At 44.6% G+C, this 13,240-nt stretch overlaps 1 protein-coding gene across 3 annotated transcripts; it reads right to left on the bottom strand.

Moving 5' to 3' along the window:
* Window positions 1-2,087: 2,087 nt before the first annotated feature.
* On the bottom strand, window positions 2,088-12,294 carry LOC144390921 (uncharacterized). 3 transcript variants are annotated; one of them, XM_078097423.1, is made up of 3 exons: window positions 12,003-12,294; window positions 11,672-11,718; window positions 2,088-6,069 (listed from the first exon to the last, which is right to left on the bottom strand). In XM_078097423.1, the coding sequence occupies exon 3, from the start codon at window positions 6,052-6,054 to the stop codon at window positions 2,962-2,964; it is 3,093 nt and encodes a 1,030-aa protein (XP_077953549.1). In that variant the 5' UTR covers window positions 6,055-6,069; window positions 11,672-11,718; window positions 12,003-12,294; the 3' UTR covers window positions 2,088-2,961. The 3 variants fall into 3 exon arrangements, with proteins under 3 accessions (XP_077953549.1, XP_077953551.1, XP_077953550.1); XM_078097425.1 differs by lacking the exon at window positions 11,672-11,718 and having other exon boundaries at window positions 12,003-12,111; XM_078097424.1 differs by lacking the exon at window positions 12,003-12,294 and having other exon boundaries at window positions 11,672-11,811.
* Between the last annotated feature and the right edge of the window lie 946 nt (window positions 12,295-13,240).

Raw genomic sequence — 13,240 nt, 5'->3', positions numbered from 1 at the left:
ATGGACCAATGCAGGTTGTCGGGGGTGTGGCCTAAACGTGAAAGACCTATAACTTCACCAAATCGCTACGACATGTTTACATTGAGTCCCTGAGCATACCGTGATATTTTCAGAATATTTGAACTTTAGGGAGCGCTGCAGTCGTTCTCTGAACTTTTGCTTGTTTTTTGCGATTTCCATCGCATTTTGGCTTTACAAACAAACAAACTCCTCCGAGAGTTTAAACCCGATCCACTTCATTTTCGGGAAAATGGATCCTTACAACTGAATGGTCCAAAGTTATTAAAATCAAGAGTTTTTGTGAAACTACCATGTGTGACCTCACGTCCATTTTGGTCGATTTCGAAACAACATTTTTTTTTCTGGCCGAAATTTCTAATTCATGATGCTATTGTACGCCTTAAAGTATTCCCATGCAGTGATTTTCAAAAAATTGATCGTCGAATCTTGGACGAACTCCTCCCTGGGACTTTGTCGATGTTGATCAAAGGTTATTTAAAACTTTTTGTTTTGTGTTACGGTGTTGCAATAACAACCAGTTATTCACTATCAAGACAAAGGTGCTTTTGAGGTACTAAATATGCTCCAATCATTACTAAACTTGGAAAACCTCAAATTTCTGAATAAAAGACATAAGACTTTGATGGTACTTCCCTGTGAATATTGGGAGTTTTTGAATAACTTTGTTCTCTTTACAACACCTCGTAGAGTTGTTGCCACAGTTCAAACAGCCACTATAGTGTCAGCTGATTAAGTTATACCTTTCTGTTGATTCTCACAGTTGTACTGCAGTTGTTTCCAGTCAAGAAATGACTATGGCTGATATTTATTTGGGTTTCCCTGAATTTGAAAATTTGCAGGGAAGAGAGAAACAACAGGCCAGGGATTTGCTGTCAAAGAACCCCAAGGTTTTCGTAAAGGATGACGGCGTTGTGGGTAGTACCAACTTGATAATGCATGAAATCCTATTGATGGATGAAACGCCTATAAGACAGCCGTATAGACAGATCCATCCTTCCCAGTATGACCTAGTACGTTCTCATATTCAACAGCTCCTATAGAGTCAGAACATTCGAGAGAGTAGTAGTCCATATGCATCACCAATTAGTTAGTCCGTTAGTAACCAATGATCGCCAATTAGCATTAGCATTAGTTTGTCCAATAGCTCCCGCGGTCGACCGCGCCTTCTTGACGTGTGGTTTCAATGGCATCCCAACGCTGCCTTGGCGATTGGTCGATCCTCTGCTATAAACTACAAACTATAAACTTTTTGTCTTCCGAAAACAGAATGCTGACACGTTTTGTATGTTTTGTTTTCTTGCACTATGTTACTTGTCTTGTTCATTGTCTCATTGTCCAAAGTTACGCAACTACCGCCATGTCAAATTTCTTTTATGTCTGACACATTTTGGCAATAAATGTTCCTAATTCCTGATTAATGATCGATTTTCAGGATTTGAAGCCCAAAGACGTTCCGCAAAGCTTTTATCTTTGACATCATGAACATTTTCTACCCATTAAAAAGGGAATTATCTTAATGCGGAATCAATGAAGTTAAATAGTGGAGAGGATAGAAGAGTAGAAATAGAAGAGTTTTACTGTCACACCGTTATAGGAGGATACATAAATGATGGACAGGAAGTGGTTCATCAATGAAATCACATCCACTCTGGAACAAGCGTTATTCTTCTTGGGGGGTTTTATGAGCACAGTGGTTTGATAAATGAGTGATAACTGAACTTATTTTCTGCGCCTCAGGACGTTTGCTAAAGTATCCGATAGATGCCGCTAAACTAGTGTTCACCTGATTTTAATTAATATAAATACAATAATAGAAAAACCAGCACTGTTTCAAAGTCTATCATTTTTGGTATTAGAAATCAACATGAAACTTCACCACTTCATCACTACATGAAGAGGAGCATTTATTGAGCAGTAAAATAAATGTTTCATTTTGTTTAGTCTGAAAGAATATCAGCCATGGAAGATGAATAAATTGATCAGAGAAATCCAAAAGAGTGAAACCATGAAAGTTCAGGTTTGTGTGAATAAAAAATATAAATTTTTAGAAAGAGATTAAATCGAGACATGATAAACCTTCTTTATTCATCTAAATCAACTCCATTGCACACCTTTAGAAATAGTAAAGAAAGAAAACATTAAAAAAAAAAAAATCTTATTCGGACGCATATAACACTGCAATGGTTTGCATTTCAACTCAACACGCAATATCTCGAAAATATCCATTTATTGCCTATTACTAAAAGGCTTCTAGGTGTGAATGATGAAAGGTTTTGATGAAACACATCCGGTGGACTTTAGACTTTAGGAAAGTTTTCTTTTCCCACAAATAAATCTCTAAAATGAGTGTGATTGTGTCTGAGAGCAAGCTGATACTCGGGACATTTATTTGTTCACGTAGAATATCTCCCTCTTCTGCATCAAAACCTCTCTTTGTGCATAACCGACTATGCATTCCTCTCCTTCTTCAATGCGGTCATTATGTCCAAGGAAAAGGGTCAAGTTAAGAGGACCGAAAGTTCAGTCCCAAGACTAGAACCAACTAAAACCTAAAAGAAATATTTTAAAAATCAATTGTACTCCTAATTATGAGGTTTTCACCCTGAGGCATCATTTTGAGTAAAACAATTTGAGAAATTACTAACTCTAACTTATCAAAATATGTATCTATTCTGATAAAAGAAACAAGAAGCTCTGCTTTACTGAAAACAGAAACGCTTTAATCGGATGTGACGTCTGAATTACGTTCAAGATGTAGCCTATGTCTTTTTTTCTTCTTCCACAAACACAAACACTCAACATCAGCCAACCAGTCACACAAATGCAAACACAAATGTCGAACAAATTTGTCTAGTATAAAGTAATTCGTTAACTCAGCAACTAAGACTTCTGCACCTGTACACCGAACATGTATCATGACCTATTTATATATATATATATTCATATTTTATTAGCGGAAGTAGCGGTGAACCTCCTTGCTGTTCTATTAAAGTCTTTTGGTTCCTCGTCTTTGACTTTGCGGCCGATCAGACCCATTTCAAAAACGGTAGAGATCTTCATCACCGGCCTCCACGCCGCCTCCTTCAGCCTCTTGGCGTCAAACCTCGGACTGAAAAGCAGCACGGGCAGCCGGTGGGCAAACGAAGGTACCTCTTTCGACTCCTCCTCGCGGCCCTCGTCCTTCTCCTCTTTGCTCTTGTTCAGCTCAATCTGGTGCAAGATAGTCTCTTTAGTGGAAAACATTTGGAAGAGAACGGCCTCCCACATCTTCGTCGCCACAGGAGGGTCTTTGGGTCGGTTCTCATCTGGAGTGACGGGCTCGTCAAAGTCCATCTCGGTGGGGGCCTTTTGCGCCTCGCTCTGTTCTGGCCCGGCTATCTCCTTCTGGGACCGTATATCTGGAAATTTGGGCTCCTCCTGTTCCATGACCATGTGCTTCTTGAGTCGGGACCAACCACTCAATTTAGATTTTACGCCTTCCGGCCCTTGTATGACCTTGAGAAGGGGCTTAGGCAAGAGGGATTCATCTCCTTCCTTTATCTCAGTTGCAGATTTAACTAATGAAGCTGATTCTGCTTTGGTTTCCTTGCCTTTAGTTCCTGTTGACTCAATCGTAGACATCTTAGCAGGGAGAGCAGTGCTTTGCTCGGAGTCTTCTGCTTTGGCCCTGGTTGCGTCTACTGGTTTCGCCAGCTCTTTATTATCTGAGACGTCGGTTTTTGTCTCAGTTCCACATTCCTGGACTTTATCTTTGCCTAAAAGCTTTCTCGGTGCCATCAGAGGATCTTTCTCGTCACTGTTTGACGCAGGATGTTTGGCTTCCGAAGGTTTCAACTTCGGTTTGGCCACTTCTCGAACTTGTGTTTCTATTTTCTTTTTCTCAAGAGATTTCCCCTCTGCTGCTGGAAATTGAGCCATTGCTGTTTTTTGAATCACAGTTTTTTCTTGGTCCTCTGCGGTTTGACAGAATACCATACTGGTCTTTTGTTTTGACGTTGTTCTTGAGGCGTCGGATTCTTGTGAAACAATAATAGTTGCGATTGAAAGGGTGATTGTATCCTTTTTAGCTTCCATGTGGGGTTTATCTACATCGTTGAGAGTTTCTTTGGGTTTCTTCACAGATGATTCTTGGCTAGTTGTCTTACATTCTGCTGATTCCTCTTTTGCAGCTGCACCCTCCTCCTCAGTTTTGGATCCGAAGATATCAAATGCTGGACAGTAAGTTCTTATTCCACCGTGAGCAGCATATTCAGCTGGGGTCAACCCCCGGTAGCCAGAATTTGACTTTTCATTCTTTTTGGTCAGGGTTTTGGGTCTCTGAAAGACTATAGGGGATAAAACAAAAGGCAAAATCCCACGTGTTAGTGTCCTTGGTCTTTTATAGCCAGGTGACGTGGTCATAAGTCGGGATGCTTCGTATGTTGGTGTCTTAGGCCTCTGATTATTGCTGTGAGGAATAACTACTAGTGTTTTTGGCTCAGCTGTTGAAGTGTTGACAGGTGAAGCAGTTCCTCTTGTCAGATCAGACTCCAATTTCGACTTTGTTATGCATTGTTGGATTGGTTTTACAGCAGAAGCGATTTCCGAATAAATGTCCCCATTCACTATTATCTCAGTAGGCTTAGGTTCAAGGGCCTTGATGCTTTGGGAAGCAGATATATTGCCCATAGCAGGAACACTGTGGGGCGTTCTTGACCTCTCTAGTTCTACAGTGATTGGCGACACTGCAAACAAGCGAGGATTGGGTTTGGAGACTTCAAAGGCAGGCGTTGTGGCGCGAGACAAGTGGTATGCTGGGGTTCTAGGCCACCATGGCGAAGTTGTTTGAAACTCAAAAGTTGGTGTTTTAACTCTTTCAGCCGTTAGGGTAGCTGTTTTGATTTCAGCCGTTGGGATACTTCCTTTCATTTTGGCCGTTGGGGTAGCTCCTTTGATTTCGGCTGTTGGGGAAGCTCTTTTGAATCCAAACGTTGGTGTAGCTCTTTTCATTTTGGCTTTAGGAGTTATGACCGTAATATCTGCTGTTACTTTAGTGCCTCTTTTGATTTTTGATGTTGTTGTCTTTCTCGGGGAATCAGTGCCCATTATAGGAAGCTGAGCTGTTGTTGTTGTGCCTCTTCTGCCTGCAGATGCTGAAGTCAAATCTGGTTTTGTTTCTGTTGGGGTTTTACTTTGAGGTACTGTGCTGCCGATAGCGGTCAATCCAGGTGTGCCATACACCGGTGGGGTCCTGGATGACTTGTAGTGTGATGTGCTTGTTGTGTACAACCTAATTTGAGGGACGTCGAACATCGGCTTGGGTAATCTTGAATGCTCTGTTGCTTTGAACGTTGGACGTGGACTTTTGGATTTGCCGCACAGGGTCAACACAGTTAGAGGACGAACCACAGCCGGACCCCCAGTTTCTGAATGTGAAGTTGGACCTGGACTCTTAGTCTTTGGGGTTTCTCCGGCTGCTCCCAGTTTCACAATGACATGAGTTTCAGCAAATATGCTGAAAGCTGGCTTTTTCGCCGCCTCGGGTATATAACAAGTTGGCAGAGATATTTGGGGCACCGCCAACTCTACTACCGGCCCCGGAGCTGATGTATCCCCAGCAAGGGGAATCGATGTGGAAATTGTGGTGATGAGCTGCGAGTGTGACAGGGTTCCCACTGCCTGAGGCGAGGACCTCGCCCCTCTGCCGAGGGTTATGCGGTGTGGGTAAGGCGAGCCCACATGTTGATAAAGCGGCCTGACAGTAAACCGCGGAGGCGGCTGGATACTGTGGCAGCCGAATGGTGCCTCTAGGGTCTTGGGAAGGGTGGAGTGGTCGCTGTGCTCAAGGTCGGGGCTGGCTTCATTAACTGGGGAAAGGCTGGAGCGGAAAAGCGCGGCGGGCTGCGATGCCTGAAAGGAAGCCTTTTTCTTGGTGGTTCTTTTGAGTAGCTTCTGAAGACGAACATTGTCCTTTCTGGGCTTTGGTAGCAGGGGTGGGGTGTAATGCTGGGAAAGCAGGCTCGACTCAGCGAGGGAGCAGTATGCAACAGCCATGAGCCCTTCAGTACCCTGGGGAGGAAAGAGAAGAGTCAGAAATTCATAACAGGTCACATCTAAAGCAAGAGTATGAAGGCTTAATAACTGAGATTAAATCTCTGAACCTGTAGTTTCCAACTGAACACTTCACCTGGACTAATTTTTATTAATATCATTTCCATCACATGTTAGTAATACATTTTAAAGTTTCATATTCACTTTTAAAAAATGTTGAACTTTTTCTCTTGACCAAAACTAAACCGGTCTTTTTGGCCTTAGTAAGTTAACTTTTTGGGGGGAGGGTTTAAAAAAAAGAAATTGGTCTATTTTTCATTCTGATCCATGTTAAAGACCCCAGGAATTGGGCGCTTTATCTTTATCCTAGAAGATTGAAACTTCAGTAGTGACATCAAGCCAACGATACCAAAATTGAGCCAATAAAATGATATTTTTAAATATGCCTCTCTTTCACATCAAAGCAAACATCTGTCCATAATATATGCATCCATTGGAAAAGATCCTCTTGCTTGTTAACAGGAAATGCAACAATACTCAAAATAAATTCAAATTATTTTATAATGTATTTTTGCCCTCCATTTAGTTTTTAAAATATTAGTTGCAGAAAACACCTAAGCAACTGGCTAAATTCCCATTCAATTATTGGTCATGTATGGTTCCCAGAGGATAATTTTGAATAGTTTTAGTGACCAATTGAACTATCCTCTAGTGCCATATCATACCTAAATTCCTTTTACCACACAAGATGGCGCCGTTGAAGGCCGCCACGGTGCTTCGGTGCTCTTCGTTTTTTGTTGTTTTTGTTGTTAATTACGTTTGCTGCTGCGATTCCCGGAGCTCTTTCACCAGAGATGAGCTCTTGAACATCCGTGGAACAACTCCAGCGGAGTTACTTCCAACTTTCCTGCTTTCTTCCGTGGAATTACTGGACATTATAGTCAAAGGTGCGCTCACCTTTCGTCACGCGGTAAGACGCCGTAGGAGAGGAAAACGGGCCGGCTCGCTGGTGAGACTCCGCAAGCGTGGTTCTCGCACTCCGCTGCCAGGCATCTTTCTCTCCAACGTGCGCTCACTGTGCAACAAACTGGACGAAATTCAGCTGCTGGTGAGGAGAGACAGAGACTTCTCTACATCCTCCGTTTTGTGCTTCACGGAGACGTGGCTCTGCGGATCGATACCGGACTCCGCGCTCCAGCTGGCGGGCTTCCAGCTGCTCCGAGCGGACCGCGACACAGAGCTCTCCGGCAAGACAAACGGTGGAGGAATCTGCTTCTACTTCAACAACAGCTGGTGCAACGACGTAACGGTGATCCTAAAACACTGTACTCCTGATCTGGAAACTTTTTTCATCAACTGCAAACCCTTTTATTCCCCCCGTGAGTTCGCTTCATTCATCCTGGTCGGTGTTTACATGGCGTCGGCGGGCAACGTGCACGAGGCACAGCGGACACTCGCCAACCAAATACGGCGTGTGGAGCGGACCAACCCGGACTCTTCAGTTATTGTCCTCGGGGACTATAACAAAGGAAATCTCACCCATGAACTTCCTGAATACAGACAGTTTATTAAATGCCCCACCAGAGAGGAGAACACGCTGGATCACTGTTACACCACAGTAAGCAGGGCTTATCACGCCGTCCCTCGTGCTGCACTGGGACACTCTGACCACGTCACGGTCCATCTGATTCCTGCATACAGGCAGAAACTAAAGCTCTGCAAACCTGTGGTGAGGGAATTCAAGAAGTGGACCAGTGAGGCGCTGGAGGATCTTCAGGCGTGCTTTGACTGCACCGACTGGGATGGTTTCAGGACTGCTACTGACAGTCTGGATGAGTTCATAGAGGCTGTAACTTCGTACATCGGCTTCTGTGAGGACAGCTGTGTACCACCATGCACCAGGGTGAGTTACAACAACGACAAACCCTGGTTCACAGGGGAACTCAGAACACTACGTCTGCAGAAGGATCAGGCATTTAGGAGTAGGGACAAAGACTTGTACACAGAGTCAAAATCTGAAAGTTTAGCAAGGCGGTGAGAGATGCTAAACGACTGTACTCTGAGAAACTCCAACAACAGTTCTCAGCAAGTGACTCTGCTTTGGTTTGGAGAGCCCTCTAACACCTCACTAACTACAGGCCAAAAACCCCCCACTTCATGAATGACCTCCGCCCGGCAGACGAGCTGAACGAGTTCTACTGCAGATTCGAAAGACAATGTCCTGATTCCATCCCCCACAGCTCCACCAACCTGCTGCATTCCCCCTCGCCTCCCTCCCCCAGCCCATCAGGTGCTCACGCCTCTTCATCTATATCACCTTCCCCTCCCCCACCAGCAACGACCCTCTCTATTCTGGAGAGAGACGTTAACCGGCTCTTTAAAAGACTAAATCCCCGTAAGGCAGCCGGTCCGGACTCCATCTCCCCTCACACCCTGAAGCATTGTGCTGACCAGCTGTCTCCGGTGTTCACAGACATCTTCAACACCTCCCTGGAGACATGCCATGTACCAGCCTGCTTCAAGGCCTCCACCATCATCCCTGTTACCAAGAAGCCCAGGATCACAGGACTCAATGACTACAGGCCCGTCGCCCTGACCTCTGTAGTCATGAAGTCTTTTGAACGGCTCGTCCTGACCCACCTGAAGTCCCTCACTGACCCCCTCCTGGACCCCCTGCAGTTCGCCTACAGAGCCAACAGATCTGTGGACAATGCTGTCGACATGGCTCTCCACTACATCCTCCAGCATCTGGACTCCCCAGGAACCTACGCCAGGATCCTGTTTGTGGACTTCAGCTCTGCCTTCAACACCATCATCCCGTCTCTGCTGCAGGACAAACTCCCAGGTGCATGTGCCCGACTCCACCTGCAAGTGGATCACAGACTTCTTGTCTGACAGGAAGCAGCACGTGAAGCTGGGGAAACACGTCTCAGCCTCTCGGACCATCAGCACCAGTTCCCCCCAAGGCTGCGTTCTTTCCCCTCTGCTCTTCTCCCTATACACCAACAGCTGCACCCCCAGTCACTAGTCCGTCAAGCTCCTGAAGTTTGCGGATGACACCACCCTCATTGGACTGATCTAGAAAGATTGGGTTCCTTCCCCCGGACCATCTGAACAGGTGGGAGTCTGACCATCTGGTGTCGTGGTGCAGCCAGAACAACCTGGAGCTCAACGCTCTAAAGACAGTGGAGATGGTTGTGGATTTCTGGCGGAACAGAGCCCCACCCTCCCCCATCACCCTGTGTGACTCCCCGGTCACTATTGTGGATTCCTCCGTTTCCTGGGCTCCATCATCACCCAGGACCTCAAGTGGGAGCTGAACATCAGCTCCATCACCAAGAAGGCTCAGCAGAGGTTGTTCTTCCTGAGGCAGCTGAAGAAATTTAACCTGCCAAAGACGATGATGATCCACTTCTACACGGCCATCATGGAGTCCATCCTCTGCTCCTCCATCACCGTCTGGTACGCTGCAGCCACAGCCAAGGGCAGGCTGCAGCGGGTCATCCGCTCTGCATAGAGGGTGATCGGCTGCAATCTTCCGTCCCTGCAGGACTTGTTCGCTTCCAGGTCTCTGAAGCGAGCTAAAAAGATCGTGGCCGACCCCTCTCACCCCGGACAAAAACTGTTTGTGCCCCTTCCATCTGGCAGGAGGCTGAGGTCCATCAGGACAAAGACCTCCCGCCACACGAACAGTTTCTTCCCGTCGGCAGTCGGGCTCATCAACAGAGCCCGGTCCCCCACTGACTGACTATAACATTCCACCGGTCACTCCCCTTCACACTGCACATGTCACTTTAACTGTAATTCATCACTTTGTCGTCACTCGTCACTTTGTTACTTGTTCGTTAGTGCACTTTATGCTTAATATTTTTTTTTAAACTTTTTTAATATTTGAAATTTTTAACTTTATTCCCTTGTTTTATACTAACCCATAGCCTTATTCTACTAACCCATTGCATTAGCATTTCATTTTACTTTATATTATTATTTGTGCACTGCTGTCTTGTCTGTCTAGTGTTGCGCACCAACCGCCAAGACAAATTCCTTGTATGTTTGGCACATTTTGGTAATAAAGGTTTCCTGATTTCCTGATTTCCTGAAGAATTATGAAATGGAAATTTATTGTTGACGTTCATGCTCCACAGAGTATGAACCGTTACCGTGTAATGACTCCACGATCGCAGGAAAATCTTATTTTATCTTACTTATCATGTAGGATTTGAATAGTTACAGTAGTTCAACAACTACTACACAGAGATGGAGATTAAATAATCACTTAAAAAATGTTTTGATGGTACGTCGTCTTGTAGGCAACATGTGCAGCAATGAGTCATGATCCATGCTCAAAATTAACAAAATAATGAAGGTTTAAGGTTTAGTTATGGGTAAAAATGTTAATTGATAAAGTTACGTCTTTTCAATACAAATATTGAACAAAGAAATACTTGGTTGATTTAACTGGTCTGGTACCGGAAGTGGAGCTTAAGAATTAATGTACTAAAAATCGAAAATGTTTATCATCTGGGCCGCTCGTGTATGGTTAGATATTGTGTTTTAAAGTGAAAAACTTGGTGGTAGGTGAAAGAGAGGAGGCTAACAAAATCATTAAGATTCATCTCCCAGGACTACCAACATCCAAATCTAAAGAGAAGTCTTTGAAACCACAATGTTACATTCTATAATAAAACATTTCAAGCCAAATATATGTAAAATGTGTCCTGATGCTGCAGAAAAAAAAAGAGGTACAACAAAATCATTAGGGTCCATCCTCCAAAGACCATAAAAACGCAAATCCAAATGTTAACATGTTGAGGAATGTAAGTATTGTAATGTAGAGTAACGTTTTATCTATATGAAATATAGAAAACCATATAAAAAATCATACATCACTGTAAGAGACACTCTTGTGCCTCTGCCCGCATTGATTCACTCATTTAGATGTGTGTGTATATATATCTGCTGAGGGGTGGAAAAGCACATGACTCATGACATCACAGCCCCAATGACACTGGATAGGGCATCAGAAACATGGATAATTCAATCACAGAAGAGTACAGGCATTTAACATTAGAGGTTGGAGAAAGGGAGGTTTTTGGTGGAACCTTTCTGTTTTTGTTTTTATTTCCAACCCCTCTGAGAATGTTGTTCTGAGAAAAATAAGATTGGTGCAATCAGCGTTCAGATACCTTTACGATAACAACTGATCACGCAGTCAACTGAATAAATCTGTTCAAAACAACTGAACAATATGCTCAGATTAATATCCTGTGTCAACTCAGTAAAATGTGGTCGTGTTTTTAGACCCTCCCCCCTCTTCCATCCACTTCTCCCCTCCCTGCTGCCATTTGACACACAAGACCCAAACCCTCCTTTTAAGGCTATGGTAAGTCCGGTATTTGGGGCGCCTTCAGGATGCCGGTTCAAAAGAGGAAAGGGTAATTATAGCCGTGTAAGAAAAAACCCAACGGGTCCACAATGGCGTCCTCTCCTCAAGTGAATTAATCAAACCCCCCCCCCCCCGCCCCCCCCCAAAATTTGTTTAAGTCGTATGGCTAAAAGTAATGCGGCTAAACACATAAACATAGCAAACAGGGTTTAGACAGAAGAAGAAAGAACCTACCAGGTGAATAACGTGTTGCCGTGTTCAAACGCTATGGGCAAGTTCCCCTTGAAACAAAATTAGAGAACATGGAAGAAATTAATAGAAACGTGTCAATCATGCCTCATTCCAACGCTGTGAAGCCGCAAGGTAACGCTTAGCTCAGCCCTGCTGGTGCAAACTGCCCAACACAGAGGTCGGGGAGCGGGAGGGGTGTGGGGGGTTTCTGTATTGGTGGTTCTCCCCCGACCCCCCCCCCCACCCCAACAACATCCACCATTTCCCCCACCCTCCTGCAAAAGCTTACCCGCGCTCTACCTGAGAATAAAAGGTGTAATAACGGCACGTTTACCTGTGCGACTGCTGCTCGGGGGGCGGCCAGCCCGGCTGCTGCCTGCTTGTCCCAGCCCGGAGTGTCAGAGCGGCAGGTTCATGTGGAGCCCAGATTTCCCCCCAGCCCCAACCCCCCGCTACCCCTCCTTCCTACAAATGGAAGGAACGGACACCATGGCGGTCCCAAAATAAACGCGGAGCCTGGGAGCTGCTCGGAGCGGCAGCAGCATTTCTAGTCCTGTAAATCCTTTCACCCGCTTCACTGCTCTTTTGTCAGTTTGTCATCTGGATGTTGCGGCGTCCTCTGATGCAAAAGGGGGAAGCAAGTCCTGTGGCACTGATACAGGGCGTGTCCTTAAGGGAGTCTTCAAGGCTTCCTAATGGTCCTTAACGAAATCATTGAATATCTCCTGTGCATTCATTTCATTATTTGGGGTATTAATGGGTTATTTTTTTATATTTCTGGTGTATTCCAGGTTTCTATTGGCAGGTGTGGAACAGATGCCTTCTTAGTGCGGTGAGGATCCTTGGAGAAACATTCTAGTCTCCTTAGAGTGGAGTTCTTGTTTTATAACCGTTCCAGTGGTTTGTCTCCAGAGCATTGACTGCGCAATAAAACAGTTCTTTGTCTACTTGTGTTCAGATCCCTCCCTCAGAAGGAACCCCATAATGCTCTGTTTGTTATTCTGTCATTGCAGCGCCCCCTGCTGGAAAATAAACAGGATCATTTAGAAAGGCTGACCCTCGGATCACAGATCATGCTTGTAAATCAAGCCCAGGAGCTTGCTGAATGATTCATGATGCAGCTTGTTTAGACTTGCAGCTAAAGCGAAAGACATTAGCAACATATCGGATCAGATTCCTGGTAGAATATTCTCTCCCTGAGTTCAATCCAAGTAAATACAACTTTTTATGGGGCCTTTTTAATGTAAAAAATGATCTGAACATGAAAAACAAAACTTCATGAGCAAATATCTTATATTTGTGCTATTACAGATCACAATATGTGGCAAATAAAGCATTCAATCACAAATTAAAACTTGATATTCTTCTTTAAAAGTCCATCTAATTGAAGTAAATTTCCCTTCAATTTGAGGCTAATAGCAATAGGGTGTGTATAATCTCAGTTGTCATTTATTAGGTGTCTTGGTTGACTTGAAGACCCTCCTGAAGCAGATCTGTGGATTTCTCCTGGGGAACCAGAGGAGTTGATCGTAGGGATTGAGGAGGCGTTTCTGAAACTTGGATGGACAGATT

Source organism: Gasterosteus aculeatus, chromosome Y (assembly GCF_964276395.1).
Source record: "Gasterosteus aculeatus chromosome Y, fGasAcu3.hap1.1, whole genome shotgun sequence".
NCBI lineage: Eukaryota > Metazoa > Chordata > Actinopteri > Perciformes > Gasterosteidae > Gasterosteus > Gasterosteus aculeatus.
The sequence above is the reverse complement of the archived record's forward strand: the minus strand, read 5'-3'. Positions and strand labels throughout refer to the sequence as shown.

What these genes read in the sequence shown, in the direction of transcription:
- LOC144390921 (XM_078097423.1), bottom strand. Translation starts at nt 6,054, where the DNA reads ATGGCTGTTGCATACTGCTCCCTCGCTGAGTCGAGCCTGCTTTCCCAG.